Source organism: Parasteatoda tepidariorum, chromosome 10 (assembly GCF_982258835.1).
Source record: "Parasteatoda tepidariorum strain Cologne lab strain chromosome 10, Ptep-v5.0, whole genome shotgun sequence".
In the NCBI taxonomy this organism is placed as follows: domain Eukaryota; kingdom Metazoa; phylum Arthropoda; class Arachnida; order Araneae; family Theridiidae; genus Parasteatoda; species Parasteatoda tepidariorum.
In genome coordinates, this window is record NC_141764.1 from 94,414,925 (window position 1) to 94,434,484 (window position 19,560).

At 30.5% G+C, this 19,560-nt stretch overlaps 1 protein-coding gene across 4 annotated transcripts; it reads left to right on the forward strand.

Annotated features, from left to right (window-relative positions):
• The first annotated feature begins 2,421 nt into the window (after positions 1–2,421).
• On the forward strand, positions 2,422–19,476 carry LOC107438347 (uncharacterized). Of its 4 annotated transcripts, none has more exons than XM_087153376.1 (6): positions 2,422–2,551; positions 3,276–3,332; positions 6,387–6,486; positions 12,757–12,880; positions 13,964–14,227; positions 19,249–19,476. In XM_087153376.1, exons 2-6 carry the CDS (start codon positions 3,278–3,280, stop codon positions 19,387–19,389), a joined length of 684 nt encoding a protein of 227 aa, XP_087009502.1. In that variant the 5' UTR covers positions 2,422–2,551; positions 3,276–3,277; the 3' UTR covers positions 19,390–19,476. The 4 variants fall into 4 exon arrangements, with proteins under 4 accessions (XP_087009502.1, XP_087009504.1, XP_087009503.1 ...); XM_087153378.1 differs by having other exon boundaries at positions 2,424–2,483; XM_087153377.1 differs by having other exon boundaries at positions 2,537–2,611.
• The last annotated feature ends 84 nt before the right edge of the window (positions 19,477–19,560 follow it).

A 19,560-nucleotide genomic window follows, 5' to 3' on the forward strand; every position in this document is an offset into this window, starting at 1 on the left:
AAGCGACGTAATAGGTTAAGAATACTACTGTGACAATCTCTCGAAAAATCAATCAAATAAGGATGATGGAAGACGGTTTTAATTATTATGCGTCCGATAATAAAGAAGAATCTTTATGAATTCAACTCGTGACACTGTATTTATTTAACTATACATATGTTAGTCAAATTTTATTGATTGTCTTCCACTATAAGCGACGTAATAGGTTAAGAATACTACTGTGACAATCTCTCGAAAAATCAATCAAATAAGGATAATGGAAGACGGTTTTAATTATTATGCGTCCGATAATAAAGAAGAATCTTTATGAATTCAACTCGTGACACTGCATTTATTTAACTATACATATGTTAGTCAAATTTTATTGATTGTCTTCCACTATAAGCGACGTAATAGGTTAAGAATACTACTGTGACAATCTCTCGAAAAATCAATCAAATAAGGATAATGGAAGACGGTTTTAATTATTATGTTTCCGATAATAAAGAAGAATCTTTATGAATTCAACTCGTGACACTGTATTTATTTAACTATACATATGTTAGTCAAATTTTATTGATTGTCTTCCACTATAAGCGACGTAATAGGTTAAGAATACTACTGTGACAATCTCTCGAAAAATCAATCAAATAAGGATGATGGAAGACGGTTTTAATTATTATGCGTCCGATAATAAAGGAGAATCTTTATGAATTCAACTCGTGACACTGTATTTATTTAACTATACATATATTAGTCAAATTTTATTGATTGTCTTCCACTATAAGCGATGTAATAGGTTCAGAATATTACCGTGACAATCTCTCGAAAAATCAATCAAATAAGGATAATGGAAGACGGTTTTAATTATTATGTTTCCGATAATGAACAAGAATCTTTATGAATTCAACTCGTGACACTGTATTTATTTAACTATACATATGTTAGTCAAATTTTATTGATTGTCTTCCACTATAAGCGACGTAATAGGTTAAGAATACTACTGTGACAATCTCGCGAAAAATCAATCAAATAAGGATAATGGAAGACGGTTTTAATTATTATGTTTCCGATAATGAACAAGAATCTTTATGAATTCAACTCGTGACACTGTATTTATTTAACTATACATATATTAGTCAAATTTTATTGATTGTCTTCCACTATAAGCGATGTAATAGGTTCAGAATACTACCGTGACAATCTCCCGAAAAATCAATCTAATAAGGATAATGGAAGGATGTTTTAATTATTATGTTTCCGATAATAAACAAGAAGCTCTACGAATTTAACTAGTGACACTGTATTTATTTAACTATACATATGTTAGCCAAATTTTATTGATTGTCTTCCACTATAAGCGATGTAATAGGTTAAGAATACTACTGTGACAGTCTCGCGAAAAATCAATCTAATAAGGATGATGGAAGATGGTTTTAATTATTATGTTTTCGATAGTAAACAAGAATCTTTATTAATTCAACTCGTGACACTGCATTTATTTAACTATACATATGTTAGTCAAATTTTATTGATTGTCTTCCACTATAAGCGACGTAATAGGTTAAGAATACTACTGTGACAATCTCTCGAAAAATCAATCAAATAAGGATGATGGAAGACGGTTTTAATTATTATGCGTCCGATAATAAAGAAGAATCTTTATGAATTCAACTCGTGACACTGTATTTATTTAATTATACATGTGTAAGCCAAATTTTATAGATTGTCTTCTATTATAAGCGATGTAATAGGTTAAGAATACTACTGTGACAATCTCGTGAAAAAGCAATTTAATAATGATAATGGAAGACGGTTTTAATTATTATGTTTTCAATAATATGGCTTCCTGAATTCAACTAGTGATGCTGAATTTATTTAGCAATTCAAATGAAAGCCAAATGTTAATCATCTTCTGCGATAAACGTTGTAATAGCTTAACACTCCCGTGATAATTTCGTGAAAAAGCAATCTAATAATGATAATGGAAGACGATTTTAATTATTTTATTTCCAATAATAAACGAGGAGCTTAATGAATTCTACGAGTGATAATGAAAATTAAAATAACAATGATAATAGAAGCCTAATTTCATTGTTCTGCTTCAAATAGAACTTACGACACTGAATTTATTACGATGCTAATGCAAGCCGAATTATTAATATTCCGATTTAAATAATGAGATGGAAGAATGATATCAAAATTCAGTTATGCAAAAAAATATGTTTTGGCCGTTAAACATAAAAATATAGGATTGTAGAAATCAATTTTTTTCCTTTTACCAAATCTTTGATGTTTTTCGGATAGCAAGTGGAAGCAATTAGACCCTTATCTTAAAGAATATTTGCAAAAGCTCCCAATGAAGTCGTGAATGCGGGATTTTAGAAGTTCAAAAAACAAAGGCTTTTAAGACAGACGATGAAGCAACATTGATCAGCAGTTGATGAAATAATAGAATAGAAATCCTTTCGACCTTCGTGCTAGCTTAAGAGGAAAATTTACCGGTAGGTAAAATATATTGTCATGAATTCTCACTCTCAAAATTATTTTTACAGATAAAATTGAACTAAAGGTGATGTGCATTCTTTTATTTTTTTACGCATAATATTTTTCTTCGTGCATAGTCATTAGGGTATGCTTATTTCTAATTTTATGTCCCTCTCTAACCTGTATTATTTCTGCGACAAGACAAGTAAACGAACAAATTTTGTTTTAAGTCAAAATCGCTCTTTAAGTTTATAATTTTTGATTTCCATCTTGCTGTTTCCTTAGCTCCTTTTTCATTGCTTCGTTCTTAAAATAACAAACCGTTCTATTTTCTATAAGCACTATGTTCTCTTTTTTTCTCGAAATTTACATGAAAATATTTAATTTTTCCGCGAATTCTTAAATGATGAGTTTGGAAGAAAGTTAAAAATTTGGAGGGAAAAATTCTATAAAAAGAACGAAAAAGTAATAGCTAAAAAATTAAAACATAAAAAAACCTATTTTCCTTTGGTTTATCATAATTTGTCACATTAATTTAAAATTATCTCCGTAATATCCTTAATTCAGAAGCTATCGGGGATTTCTCGCAGGAAAACAATCGGTAATATATTTTAAATTAAATTAATATTTAGAATTTTCGATTTATATTATTGAGTGTTAAATCTGTTGGAAATTTAAAATTAAAAAAGTAATTTATTAACTTAGCATAAAAATTAAAAAAAAAAATTCTTTGATTTTTGTCTTGTGCCTTTCAATAAATTTGGCTGGTTTTGTTATCTAAATTACACAATATTTAAAATATTTTATAGACATGAAGGGTTTCGTATTCATGCTAGTGTTAGGCTTAGCTGCAGCATCGATAGAAGGTAAGCAATTTTTTTTTCTTCATAAACTTACATTGCATGTTACGGAATGCTTAACATTGTATAGAATGCAGGTTAAGTACGAAGCATAAGAACTTGTATATATTTTTCCTAGTCAGTGTATGAAATGTACAGGCATTCTATGGAATGACAAACTCTCTTTAGGCAAACAATAAAATGTGAAAATTATTTTATATTTTGCTCAGTCATTGTTTAGAATATCTTCATACACTGCGGCGGTAAAATTCTTGGGATAGAATATGCAAATATACATATGGCAGTAGTACCGAGTAAAAATGTATACATGAGTGGTGTACTGGCAGGATTTGTATTTGTGTTCATCTGGTTATTCACCTGGGAATGTAATCTTGACCACAAGATTAACAGACTCTCAATGTGAAAGGTTAGTTGCAGCTAGACGTATGGGACATTCCACTTCGAAAATTTAAAGGAATTTAGCGTTCCTAGATCTACAGTGTTGAGAGTGTGCCGAGAATATCTCATTTCAGGTATAACCTTACACAAAAAACAATGCAGTGGCCTACCTATACCTATACAGTGGCACTTAATGATCGAGACCGCCGACGTGAGGGTAGAACCGTCAGTGTTAACAGACAAGTAAAATTGCGTGAAGTAGCTGCAAGCATCCATACGGCATATGAAATGGACGTGTCCATTGGGACAGTGTGGCGAAATTTGTCAGCAATGGGATATAGCAGCAGACTCGAGTGCCATTATATGACATCACATCCAGCTCCTCTCCCGGGTTTGTGACCATATTAGTTGGACGACAGGAAAAATGTAGCTTGGTCAGGTGAGTCCCGATTTCAGCTGTTCAGGGCGGATGGGAGAGTTCAAGTGTGCCAAAGACCCCACGAAGCCATGGACTTGCCAACAAGGTACTGTGCAATCTGGTTGTGGCTCTATAGCGGTGTGGGCTGATTTTTCAAGCTATGGACGGGGTTTTATGGTCCAATTATAACTGTCGTTGAACAGCCGATCCAATTTTCTGGGTATACGAGCACTAATATTCAACTTCGTAGCATTGTGGTTTTGAACCCAATCCAGAAGACAAGGGAACTCTTGGATCAAGTATTGGGCGAAATTCGCCTTCTTGGATGACTTTTTGATGGAACGAACCTGCAGTTGCGTTACATGGAGAAGAAGACCACGAAAATCTCCCACGGTTAGCCTGAGGGCAAGGGAACTCCAACGCATGTACTGTCTACCACTGAGGATATTTCACGTCAGCACTGCTGTCGGTGCAAGTCTGTTCACCTCATTGGAAGGAGAACGCTCTATCGCCTGAGCCAGTGCGGCTCTTATGGTCCGATTGCATCGATCGTTAACTGGAAATGGTTATTTTCAGCTACTTAAAGGTCACTTGCAGGACTTCATCTACCTAAACAACGCTGGAATTTTTATAGATAACAATGCACCGTGTTACTGGGTCTTAACTTTTAACGACTAGTTTGAAGAGCATTCTGGACAATTCTAGTGAATGATAAGGCTGCGCAGATCGGTCGCCATGAATCAAATCGAATATTAATGGGATATAATTGAGAAGTCAGTTCGTTCACAAAATCCTGTACCCACATCGCTTTCACAATTACGGACATCTATTGAGATTCCTAGAAATATTCCTACGAGAGACTTATAACTACTTGTTGAGTCCATGCCATGTCAAGTTATTGCTCTTCGTAGAGATAGAGGAGGTCCGACACTACATTAAGAGGTATCCCATAACCTATTTCCCCTCATTGTATTTCTTAATAAATATTTTACAGAATGTCTAGGCAATGCACGAAAGATTTAAAATTTTGTCGGTCAATTTTCGATATTTTTATACAATGACTAGACATTCTATAAAATACAGGAGATTTCATACATTGACCTAAGCATACACAATTTATGAATGTTTTTTATAATGAAAAAAAAAGAATAAGTATTTTTAAATGTATTTATCCAACTAAAGGCAAAGACATCTAACACACTCATTTAAAAACATTTTGTCTTCGGAAGAAGTTAAATAAATGTTGATTGTACTATTTAATGTCTTTTTGTATTCAGAGTACTTAAAAAAATAGAGAATCGGATGCATAACATAGGCTTATTAAACAGTATTCAAGGCAGTATTTCGGAGGTTCTGTGGTCATATGAAGTAGAGAGATTTTGTATTCTCACATAGAATCCTGCACGCTAACAAACATACGTTCTGGGCCTAGTTTCTTAGGACAAGCGCCTTCTCTGGGCGTCAGCGGGAAGTTGACGTACCGCTGACGTCAACAAAATACTGTTTTGTTAGCTCAGTGTGAGCAGTCGGTCCAACGCAGACTTATCTCGCATTGCGCATGCGTTAATAACGTAGACAAATATTTATTTTGAATTTGTATTGATTTTGTTACTGTCGACCAGTGCTTCAGAGATCAAATAACGACTTTGTCCAAGAAAAAACACATTATAGCTATGTTAAATGAAGAAGCTATGTTTAATGTTAAAATAAGAATCTTGGCTGATTTCAATGCTCTGTTGGATGCTGTCCGTCATTGCTTCTGTCGTTAACGTTGCGTTGCAATCCAACTGCAGTTGATTCGGACTTCCGTCGTCGTTCAAGCTGAGCGTTCGATGGCGTATGATGTCTAACTCGCAAATTGACCAATCAGGGGTTAGCGCTCGATTCAAGCTGACGTTTTGTAACGCCGACCAGTCCTAAGAAACCAGGCCTTTGAGCAAGCTCTGCAAAAACTAAGGTTGTTTTATTATAACTGCTCGAGGCGTAAATACACAAACATTAAAATTTAGATATTAATACGAATCTTCTTATTCTCTCTAATAAAAGTCGTATACAACTATGTTCCTTTAAATCTACAGAAATAAGAAAATGATGACATACGTTAAAAATCATATTAGAGACATGAAAACATACTTTTGTTGTTCCAATGCTCAGCTTATGTTTGTTTTGTTCTTTCAGCTTATTAAAAAATTCATACTCTCTTTTCATTCCTCTTTATAGAACATCCTAAATAAAACGTACTGATAAAATTTGAAACTTTGTAGATTCAGATAAAATCACTCAGATAAACATCCGTAGATTCTTAGAAGTGCTAAGAAAGGTTCCAGTACCCAAAGAAGAGAATGAACAAATCCTTACTGACCTGTAAGTTAAAAATATTTGCTCTTTATGAGGCTTTCATGGGTTTAAAAAAATTCTTAATTTTTTTTAATGCAGTTGTTTTATTTAAAGTTTATATAACCTTACAAAACAAACTTTACAAGTAATAATGAACTTTGCGCATGCGAAAAAAAACCACTAATTGACGAAGACATGCAATTTTCATCGAAAACTTTTCATATTTCAACCGTAGAACACTAGGTTTTGATCTATTAGAAAAAAAATTACATGATGCTTAATCTCATACCCGAAACCTTCTTCGCATTTATGCATGTGCCAGTTCTGTTTCAATTTTAAAATATAGAGATCAGAGGAGGACATCGATTTAGTAATCGATAGCAACTGCAACGGATTGTGGATATATATATATATATATATATATATGCTTTTATATATGTACAGTCCGCAAAAAAAAAAAGATATCACCCTGAATAACTTTCGTTCTAATGATCGGATTTTCACGAACTAAGTGTTAATCTTAATGGTTCTTGGGGGTGACCTCAAATATGCTAATTAATTAGTGCTAACTATTAATTAAGTTACGAAATCAGACACAAAAACGTACTTTCTCTGAATAAACATATATTTTTTCTTACATATTTGGATTCTTAACCTTCAAAATATAGGGGGTAGCCGCAATCTGGGAAGTATGGTCCCCATAGTTTGGTCAGGAGAGCGATCCAAAGTTCGTACCCCTTAATGTTAATTTCACTTTTTACGTTTTTAGTCATATTTTAAAAACTAATAAAGCAATTCAAAGAAAATTTCACCCAGTCATAAAACTCATTTACCCAAAGATAATTTCACGAAAAATATAATTTTTAATAATTGTTAATTATTTTTTATTATTTAATTAAATTAGGGATGAAAAATTTTTGAATTATAAGGTATGAATTTTTTTATACCATATTAATCTACATATTTTTCAATTGAAAAATCTAAAGTTTCAACTGTTTTTATTTATTAGAAGCTGAGAAAAATTAAAATTAATTATTTTTAAAAAAATAATTTGGCGACAATGAAGAAATGATTAAATGAGGCGATTAATATTAAAATGTGATAAACTTGCGAGGAAATTGACTTCGCGCGCTTAGCATAAAATTTCATTCATATTTTTTTCGCTAATAATCGTTTGCTTATCTTTTCATTTTTATTTTTTAAGCTATAAAATACGATGTTTCTTTTTTAGTGGTCTAAAATTCTATTTGCAATTTAGTAAAGAAATTTGAAAAAACATTTTATTCAATAAAATACATTTTATTCAAAGAATGTGGAGTTTTATAAAAGCATGCTTCTGATAGAATATGATTATACAACAGATTGTGCTTCTTTAATGTGATTATTTTTTATTTTTTAGTTTTTTTTTCTCAATAACTGATAAAATTTCAATAATATACATACGAATGAATAAATTTGGAATAAAATATTCATAAATTTCTCGAATATATATTTTATAAATATTAATAAAAATACGTAGTCAACATTTTTAAGCATCTCTCACAACATCGCAAATTTCTCAAAATCTTATAGGGTAAACTAACCAGTGATAGAATACTTAAGCTTAGCTTGTCTTTAAAAAAAAATCATAAAAATTTCAAAATTTGTAATTTCAGCTAAATGACGTATTTGTTATTAAATGTATGTCGACATATTTGTTATTAAATGCAAATTATGTAAAAAAATTTTAGATAACTTACATAATATTGTTTTAAGCTTTAGGTGGTTTAAATAATAAGTAGTAAGATAATCAAGTGAAGGAACAGTTCTTAAATTGAATAAACACTAAATTTTCCAGTGAATGAACACTTAATTTTGAGAATGTTTGATGCTCGTTAGGAATCCTTAGGCCACACAGATATCTGTCGCCCTGTAGATGCCTGAATTGACGGATTTAACACAGGCGGGCATTAGGAAAAAAATTCGTGCCCCCATTTCAGTATCTTAAGGGCCTTACGAGCTCTGTTTAAAAATAGAGTATCATATCAGATATATATATATATATATATATATATATATATATATATATATATATATATATATATATAAGAAAACAAAAATAATCATAGTAGCAGTATTTGGTGGTAAATGTAACTTATCGTAATTGAAGAATATGCTGTGCGACATTTTATGGTGAATTTGCGAACGTAAGTTTCAGAATGTATCGAAACATGTGGATGCTATTTGCAATAAATGTTGAATGCTTATCTTAATGCTTATCATCTTTATCCAAAGAAAACGATGTAACCTAAATATCTAGTAGAATGAAGCGATTTTTTAAACAATGAATCATACAATATGCAACATATTATTTCAATATCTTATTCTTAAACATAAAATATTTCAATGTTTTTAAAATGTCACTAAACATTCAGCAATTCATTGAGTTATAGAAAAAAGAAATATCGTAAATTATAGAAAACCTTGTGAATGTGCATTAGAATTACTATACAATCTACATTTTATTTTTCAAGCACTTTTTTTTTCTTCAAACTTTCATGCCTAGAAGACTCGATTAAAGCTGTAAAAATCATTATCCCTAAAATTTTGTATATAGCTAATTTTGTATATAGCTAAAATTTTGTATAAGTTATGTTAATTTGATTTTAGTATGAAGTCCTCGAATAAACATAGCAAAAATAGCATAATCTAAATAATATCAGATAAAAAGTTCATGTATTTAAATTCTAAAAACTTATAAATCGATTCAAATTTTCTTTTCAAAGGAGAATAAAAATTTTTTTTTGTTTTTTGTTTTGCTTTTTGGACTTAAAAATTGTTTATTGCCTAGAAACTTCGAGATGTTTTAACCTATTAATTAAACCTCTCAGAGCAATCACAAAACATTATTTCAACTTTTTTACAGTCAGAAATTGGTTGCCTAGCAACCTAGTAAAATTAAGCGTTTCTCTTTTGAATCAGTCAATGGGTTATCTTAAAATATTTATTTGCGCAGGCGACTTTTTTGGCGGTTTTCTGGACTATCGCCAAATATATAAACCTTTATTGCAACCCAATTTACGACCCATTTGTTTTAAAATTTTGTCTACCCCCCCTAATTCAAGTGTCTAGATTCCAAATATGCAAAAAAAAATATATGTTTATTCAGAGAAAGTACGTTTTTGTGTCTGATTTCGTAACTTAATTAATAGTTAGCACTAATTAATTAGCATATTTGAGGTCACCCCCAGAAACCATTAAGATTGACACTTAGTTCGTGAAAATCGGGTCATTAGAACGAAAGTTATTCTGGGTGATATCTTTTTTTTTTTTTGCGGACTGTACACTAATATATTTTTTTCATAATTCTCCAGAAATAGTAAGACAAACATTTTATAACTCCAGAAGTCTTTAGATCATGCGATTTCTCATGCATACCAATGAAATCAAAATCTTCTTCATTAGATACTAAACTTTCTTCATTTCTTTCATGTTCTTCATTCACTAAGTTTTCATTTCTTTCATGTTCTTCATTCATTAAGTTTTCGTTTCTTTCATGCTCTTCATTCACTAAGTTTTCTTCACTTCTTCATCAGTAATTGATTACAGTATATATACGATTCACTTCAAAATTATGAAAAAAATAGAATTTTTTTCTCGCATGTGTAGCATAAGAGAATTATTTTAAATACTTATATATTGCACAGTTTTAAACGAATTGTTTTCAAACTTTAAAGCAAAAATTTTAATTTTATAATTAATTCAAAATTGCTCTAAAAATTTTGTTTGATTTTATTGATTATTTTTAAAGTTGTAGCAAAAAATTAGTTTTTAATAAATGTCCATATCTCCAGAAATATTTAAGCTAGGTTTAAGAAATTTTGTGTAATGATTGCATTTATTAACCAAAATCACAGCCACAAGTCTTTTTTTACATTTTTTGTCATAGGTTGTTCAAAAACATTATTTTCCGTTCGTAATTTATTGTTAGTCCCTCAAACTTCTATAAGCTTTTAACTTCATTGATATATACGAGAAGTTGCACAATCTACAACTTCTAACAGTTATAATAGGATTTTCTTATTATTTCTGGAAAAATATGCAAAAATCTGTTAATATAGAAGTGTCCATTATTTTGTTTATCCCCTGTATATATGTGCATACATATCACTTATCATATATATATATATATATATATATATATATATATATATATATATATATATATATATATATATATATATATATATATATATATATATATATATATATATATATATATATATATATATATATATAACTAAACTAACTAACTCAGTGGCGCGACAGCCCATTAAGAGGGCCAAGGCCGACTGTGCCCATCTCAGTTTTCTTGACCTTGGGCTCTGGGGTGCAGGAGCATATGTTCCGGTCAGGTGGTCAGCCGAACGCGGAACCCCCAGTGTTAGTTCCCAAGCATGCTTGGTACTCATTTTATCGACCCACTGAAGGGATGAAAGGCTGAGTCGGCCTTGCCCGGCCCAAGGATCGAACCAAGGACCTGTGGCACGACAGCGCGAAGCGCTACCGCTCAGCCACCGGGCGTTTATATATATATATATATATATATATATATATATATATATATATATATATATATATATATATATATATATATATATATATATATATATATATATATATATATATATATACATATATATATATATATATATATATATATATATATATATATATATATATATATATATATATATATACATATATATATATATCTATATCTTGAAAGTCTTTCTTTAGAAGGTAGAAGACCTTTAAGAGTATATTATCTTACAGTGTCTTCAACTTCTTCAAATTAAGAAGTATGTTTTTATAACAGAGATACCATGACTATAACCAACTTAAACGTTAGTATCCTATTTTATAACCATCATTTAACAGCTGACCCAAATTTTGAGTTTACGACTACCAATGCTCAACTTCGTAGCCTTGTAATTTGAAACCCAATCCAGAAGACAAGGGAGCTCCTAGATCATTACCCCCAGGTGTATTGATTTGTTATGGGAACTTTGTGACCCCGGCAGATTTAACGTGCTGCAGTCACCATTTAATACACGGGGATCCTTTGGCCGAGATTGACTTTGAATCATTAAGATCAGGGGATTAGAAACGACTTGGAAACTTTAAAACTTTGCCGCCTGTCAAAATTTCAACATTTCTCTGGCATAAACCTATGTAAAATTAAAAGGAGAAAAATAACAAAATGGAGAAAATCCTACTAACATCGCTTTTCAGATAGACCAGAAAACAAAAAACAATTTTTCGTTTTTTCTGTTCAAAAATGATAACTATGGGGTGCATTATTTTCATACTAAACTTTTATCACTACCGAAGTGTTTCTTTCACATTTTTTGCAGACTTTTTTTCGTTTTGTCCTTCACAAAAAGTAAAATTATTTCCCCTTTTTGGTATGTTCAAAAACTGTAGCTTCCTAAAATTTATCTTTTTTATTCAAAATTTTCATATTTTATTCATTGCTTAAAATTACAGGTTAATTTATTCCAGCAAAGTTTCAGTTTAGTTAAGAAATTTTTCAACACATGGCTCTGTTTACCGGGAAAAACTATAAAAGAAATGCCAACACCATTAGCAATAACAGCGTTTGGGGGAAAAATTAACAAGCGCCTGTGCAAATATTTCAATTGGAATTGTCTGATACGTCACAGAGAACAGCTTTGCATTATAATCAGTGTCAGCTGTTGACGACCTTTTTAGCTGTTCCTAAAATTTAACCATAATATAGAACGCAACAACCTAAACATTTCAAACTACCTCCATTTTTTTTCAATTGATTTTTAAGTTGTCAGTATTTATTTATTTATTTTTTTTCGATTTTCGGAAACATTTTTAAGAAACACTAGTGGTGAATCAAATGCACAGAGATTATTTTAACTAGAAAATAACTTAACACTAGATTGCCAAAGGAAGTAATTTTCACTGCTTTTTAATTTCAATTAGAAAAACAATTATGACGCAATTTCTTAGAATTTTGTGACTTTTGTACAACATATAATTTAATTGTTAATATTTACTAATATCTTGTTATGTAACTGGAAATAATATCAAAAATATTAAAAATTAATTTTAAACAAATTTCTTTATACACTAGTTATTCTTTCACAGTACTGTCATTTTGACTGCTTTTGGGCAATATAGATATTTCTGTATTTCTAGTATTAATGACTATTATGACAGTGCCATATTTATTTCTGTAATACCTTTTATAAATTCTTCTCATAATGAAGTTATAATTTATAGGATGATCAAGCTGGCAGAAACAGAAAACGGGAAAAAAATGAAAAACGCTTTCAACGACATACTGGATCAGTTGACATCGGTCGAATCTGAAAGAAAAGTGAGACAACGGGAATTTTTAGATAAGGTAAAATTATTCCAAATTCTGTATTGTTATCGATATTTTATATTTTATTAGATATATTGTTTGGTTATTAAGGAAGAGTCTATAAAGAAAGAAGGGGAGTTTTTGGTAGAGCTGCGATGAACTCATCAAGAATTATGAGTTTGAGTTTTTTGGTTCAGTGTTAATTCACTGAATAATGTTTGCGTTTCAGTGTCGAGCCACTTCATACATTCAATTTACTGTCGAGACAAAAATTGAACTAATGTTCAAGGCTTTGCATTAAATACTTCATTCTATTTGCAGTACTGATTATAATACCGATGCGATCGTTTATCTTTGTTATCTATACAGTATGTTAGTTAGAATATTGACAGGAGCAACAATTTATTTACAATACACAACGCGAATGGTTTGGAGCCTCTTAACTGTTTAATTTTTAAATGTTTGCCTCATAACAGGCCTCATAAGTAAGGTGGTCTCCGTAACACGGAAAAAGGTACAGCCGGTTCTATTACATAATAAGCTTTGCTTTGTGTATTTATGAAGAAGGTAAAACTTTTTCGCACGTTTCAGAACCAGTTTTTATTTATATTCAGATCAAAGAAGAGGCTTTTATGAGGAAAATATTTATGTCTTAGTTTTAAGCTCTGTTAGCAGTCAACTTAGCTCCATCGCAAAACGAAAATTTGCCTAGTTGTTCGATGATACAAAAGAGATAACTATCATTATCATTTTCACCCACCTGAAAAAACACATAGCAAGGGTGGTTATTACTTATTACCTTCCATCGTACCTGTAGCACGCATGCAAAAAAGTTCTTACTTTCCTTTTATTCTCTGAGATGTAGTAAGAGCGGTTATTACTAGCGGTTATTACCAAATATTTTAGATTCTGCTTTTAGCATTTTCTTCTTTTAAATCTCTAAGGATGTTGAATGAGATTTAACTAGTTAACGTGCTTACTTTTTAGTTACCTTATTTCATTAAAAAATATTCATAAATTATATATTAAGGGCAGTTGTTACTAAATACCTTGTATAATAACTGCGTCACAGTTGTTAAAAATTGCTTACTTTTATAATTTTCCTCTCTAATATCTATCAAGATAATGAATGAGGTTTTGCCAAACTCCAGTACAGAAAGAAGAACTAAACTACTATTGATGATTGAAAGATTTTTGAACGGTGATAGTTCCTCAGAACACGATGGTGATGACGAATATAAAGGAAAAGTGATGGCTTTCTTTAAAGATATGAATCTGGATCTGCAAGAAAAACAACTTGAATTCGGATCACAGATAGAGAAAGCTCTGAGAGGAATGGCACTTTCAGAAGACAAGATTAAAAACCTTGAAGCAGTAGCTGTCGTGGTAAATTCAAAAACTTTTCTACATTTTAATTTTATGTATTCAACGTTGACTTGCACTCTATAGAAACTGGATAAAAAAGAGACGAAGGAATTATTTGATATATAAATTTTTATGCTATTTTTAAAGAGGGTTTTTTACTTACCCGCGAAAAAAAACAACCCCTTGAATTTTAAGATTTTTTTCCTTACATGCAAACAAAATTTTCACAATTGGTTTTCTATCTTTATTAATAATGTCATAAAGTTATAAAATAATTTTTTTGTTATAAAAAAAAAATCGTGATTATAGAGGATGCCATACCGCGAGAGAAACTTTACGATACAAATTTTCTTTCACCTCGATAGCTAATTTAAAATTTAGTGAATAGAAAAAATGAGTTCCGATAAGCCTGGTGTAAGCCATGAAGTTTCAAATATTGAAAAAGAAATTTTTAAATATCCAAATGAATATAAATTATGAGAAAATAATTAAGGATTGGAGAAGTTCTCTTCCAATAATTTGCTTGCATTTTAATATTTTGAATTTTTTTCTCTGCAATTGAAACTTCATGTCCTATTTTACATGTCTTTAAGTTTGCCAGAACCCTCTTTTTCAATAATTTAAATTTTAAATTAGTTTAGAGGGTGAAATAGAATTTGAGATGAAAAGATGTAGAGCAGGAGAAATACTTTATATTACTCATTTTAATAATTTAAAATTTAAAGTATAAAAAAAAGCTTAGACACACCAAGAGTAAACGATGCAGTTTCAAATGTTGAATTGTTTTTCAAAAAAATAAAATGCAAGGAAATTATCGTGGAATTACTCAGGATTATGCTGTAGGAAAATCTTCCTGCATGAATTGTTTGCATTTTGATATTTTGAATAAAAAATTTTAAAACATTCGAAACTTCATGGTTCGTCTGAACTGACCTTTTTCTATAGTTTAAATTTTAAATTACCAATGAAGAACAATATAATTTGTCACGAATTTTTTTTTTTAACGATAATCCTTTGCGTCCTCTAACCCTTTGACGCAGATGAAACACCACCAATGACCCTTTTATATATTTTTTTTCTGACGCTTTCATTACAAGCAACAATTTGATATTTTTTAATTATAGAAAAACAGACTAATAGTTACTGAAAAAATAAGTTAGTTTATCAGAATTATATTTATGATAAAATGTAAAATCGAAGCAATGCTCTTTGGATTTTTTTAAAATTCATATTCAATAATTTATTAAAGATTGATTTTGTAAATTAAAGAAATTTCGATGATGAATAACTGTCTCTATTGGATCTAAACAATTGGAAAAAGTAAAAATAGAAAAATTATTGTTTGTGAGTAAGTCATGTTTATAAACTTTTACCTATACTGTATTTACAATTATATTTATACTATACCTATAAATATAGTATTAAAAACATAATATAGGTATAACTAAAAATTATTAAAATGCTAAGTATAATATTTTTCACTTATTTTGATCTGAATTAATACAAAATAATTAAAAAAGGGTAGAAGAATCTATTTAATAAAATTCATATGTCAAAGAGTTGCTTCCAGTTAAAGGTGACTTTAAAATACACAGCGACAGTGGTTGCTTCGATTATTATTAAAGTGTGCGAAAAAATTCCCTTCGTTCTTTTTAATTAATAGAAAATTAAGAATGCAGAGTTTATTACAAATTAAACCGTTTCCATTTAAGGCGGAAATGGAAAATTGTTCCATTTCATGAGTAAAAAGGGCGGTCAGTTTGCCTCCATTTTGGTAGTGGATCTAAAGATTACCGTAAATAGGTTATAAACGCTTATTTTTTTTCTTTTTAAAAATTTTACCTGGTTGACGATCAATAAAATAAAATATTTTTAAAAAAGAAATAATTTTTTTATGAAACAAAACCATTCACAAAATTTCTATTAGTTTCTTCGAACCGTGGTGATTCAGGGGGGGGGGGAAGTATTTGCCTTCCAATGAGGTCAACTGAGTTCGAATCCCAGCGATGGCTACTTGATGAGAATTCCGAACCAGACTCGCACACACCACAGTGCTGAAGTTAAATATCAGTAGTAGGCGGTAGTAGGAAGAAGTTAAATATAGTAGGCGGATCATAGATTAAAGTCCCCCTGCCATCAAGCTAACTGTGGGACGTTTTCGCGGTTTTCTTCTTCATGTAAGGCAAATACGGGTTATTTCCATCAAAAAGTAGTCCGCCACAATGTCAAATTATACTCGATAGAGGAGTTCCCTTATTTTCTGGATTGGTTTCAAAATTAGAAGGCTACGGAGTTGAAAATTAGTTGTTGTAAACCCAAAATTGCATCGGCTGTTCAACAACGGTTATAAAGTAAAATAAAAAAGTAGTGCGTGAAGTCCCTCCTCGCGGAAGAAGTTAAACTTCGCAACCTGCGACGTTAATAGTAGAAGAATCAGCAGTCGTAGAAGGATCACTAGTTCGATTCAACGACTCTTTTTCCTGCTCCGCTCGTTTCCGTGTTCTGTAATCACGGTAATATTGTGCATTTTTCCCTCGTCGACCTCTTGAACCAGTGGAAGTGCTTGTGGTTGCCTCATCATCTCGCCATGGAAAATGTATTTGTATTACTAATGTATGTGAATGCGTCATAATGTAATTTCAGAAGAGAAAACCTAACAATCAATTGATATTGACAAGAGACGTACCTTGACATAACCTTAAATCCGTCACATTGTCCGTGGGATTGTTTTTACTCATTTTTTACAATTGTTATCCACTAAATTAGAAAATGAAAAATACTACCATATTAAATTATATGTGTATCAAAACAAACTGAAAAAATATTTATAGAAAAACAATATTTCTATTATTTTTATGCTAGTGAGAACCAAAGCAATATGGAAATGAATGAGGGAAAACTGGATCCTACCACGTGATTTCCCGGCCATTAAAAATGTAGCGTTAAACGTTTAACGCAACCTTGTTGGAAGTCGCATAAGAAGTATAACTTCAAAATTAGTTCGTTCGGTAGAGCTGTTTCATAAATAGGATTTTTTTCATTTCTTAAGTGAGCCTTTGTTTAAAATGTTCCAATATTTCAAAGATAAAATCATTGATGTTTGCTAGATTATAGCTCTTTTTGATAAAAATAAAGGGAGTTTATGGCACGCTCTTATATATTTAATTTTTTTTAATCAGTTATGAGAGATAAATTAAAAGATAAATTTGAACGTGGACTAATCCACCATAACAGTGTTTCTAAAGTTATCTAAACACATGTTTTTATTTTGTTTATAGTTATGCTTTTAAAACGTGTTAATTAAAAAATCACTAAATAACTAAAACTCAATAGAAATTATATAATTAATTATAGAAATTATTTATAAGAATTAATTGATAAATGGTAGGAACAGGAGAAACGTAAAAATTTGTCAAACTATTACTGAAGCCAATGATGATTAAGTAAGCTTGATAATAATTATTAATTGAAATAAAGAAATAAGCTATGTTCTAAAAAGCAAAATTAACGGAGAAAAGGTATTAATCAGATTAAGAGAGAAACATAAAAATTGCCATGTTATTATGCTTTCTGTTAATAGACTTATTCTGCCGTGCAATAGAAAACACATTGTTAAGTGGCTTAATATTTCAAAATATATATTTGGCATTTTTATTTATCTTATTGCAATTTTTTTCAAAAGTAATGTTTGCTTTATAAATTTTTGGAAAAATTTTCTGAATTGATTTTAGCTTTCGCACCATTAGCAATCGAAAGAAAATACTTACAAAGCCATTTATCTATAAATCTATCGTGAAGCACTTGCGCTGTTTTTCATTGGCACAGCAGAATAATAAGCATAATAATAAGCATAATAATAAGCATAAGATATGCATGCTTAGCGTTCGCATGGCAAACACTCTTTTAAAACTTTTTATGCAATACCATGTTTTTAAAAACTAATATTTTTGTATTTAGAGATAAAATAATTATGTTTTGTTTTACATTTGTTTTATATGTTACCAGCAATGTGTGATGTGCCGGCATTGTATACAATACCTAGCGTTTTTAGGCAAAGTATGAAATAAGAGAACTGCAAAAAAATAACGCAGTATTTTTTTTTAATGTAACTGTTTCGAGGACCAAAGAAAATTTTTCCTTTCTTTATTCAATAAATTAACTGTTTTATGAAACCCAGACTTTGCTTCAACTAGCTTATTTGGTTATTATTTCAGATTAGGATATAATTTATAATATCAGTGATGGGAATACCGGACAGTGACCTTTTATCTTAAAAAATGTCTCAGTGTAAGAAATACCGGGCAAGAGTATGCAGAGCACTGGCTCTTTTTTCACCTAAATGTCAGTTAATTAATTTTAATAACAGCTAACAGTCCATGCATCCCTGCCGTGTTTTTATCTGGGTTAATTCGGTAATAGTACTCGAGGATTTCTAAATAACTATGCCTGTCTTATAAAATAGAGCAAAATAAAATACGCTCTTATTTTTTCATATATTTTTATTTGATCACCGATCGAGTTTTGAGTTTAAGACTGCCAATGCTCAATTTTGAGCTCAATCCACTCCTAGACCAAGTGGGAGAAATTCGCCTTCACGGAGAACTTTTTGATAGAATTCGCATTTGCGTTTTAGGGAGAGGAAGACCACTAAAAGCTCCCATGGTTAGCTTAATGTCAAGGAGACTCTAATCCATGATCCGTCTCTAATTGAGGATATTTTAAGTCAGCACTGTGGTCGATTAGCGGTGTGGAATTCGTGTCGACAGTCCATTGTTGGGATTCGAACCTGGGTCAGCTCAGCACCTACTTAGAAATTACTACAACTCGATGATAATTTATAATTATACTAATCTGAAAGTATGAAATATGATCATTTTGCACTATGCCGGTTGACTTTTAATTGCTGAAATTCCGGATTCTCAACATTGTTGGTGACATATATAAAATTAAACTTGATTCCAGAGTGAAGCTTGATATAATTTTGTGTAAGTTTTAAATATTTAAATAAGTAAATGTTTCAGTAAGTCATAATTATTTTTCAGTTCTCAAAGCAGAGCACAACAATCAGCCAAGAAATTTTAAATGAAGCCAAAGAATTCTTTTCAGGTTATAAAGACGAGATGAAAGATAGTCGGATTGACTTCCCAGGAAATTTTCAAATTATAACGAACAACAAAGAGTGAACAAAGAATTGCAGCAAATCATTTAAATTGAAATTGAGTAACCATGTCTTTAGTTCCATAAATAAACATTAAAAATTATGCATTTAATTGAATTGGTTACTTGAGAAATTCACATCTTTTAAGACATTTCATTATCAAGGGTTTTGCCATATTTGTAGATAGAAAAATCAA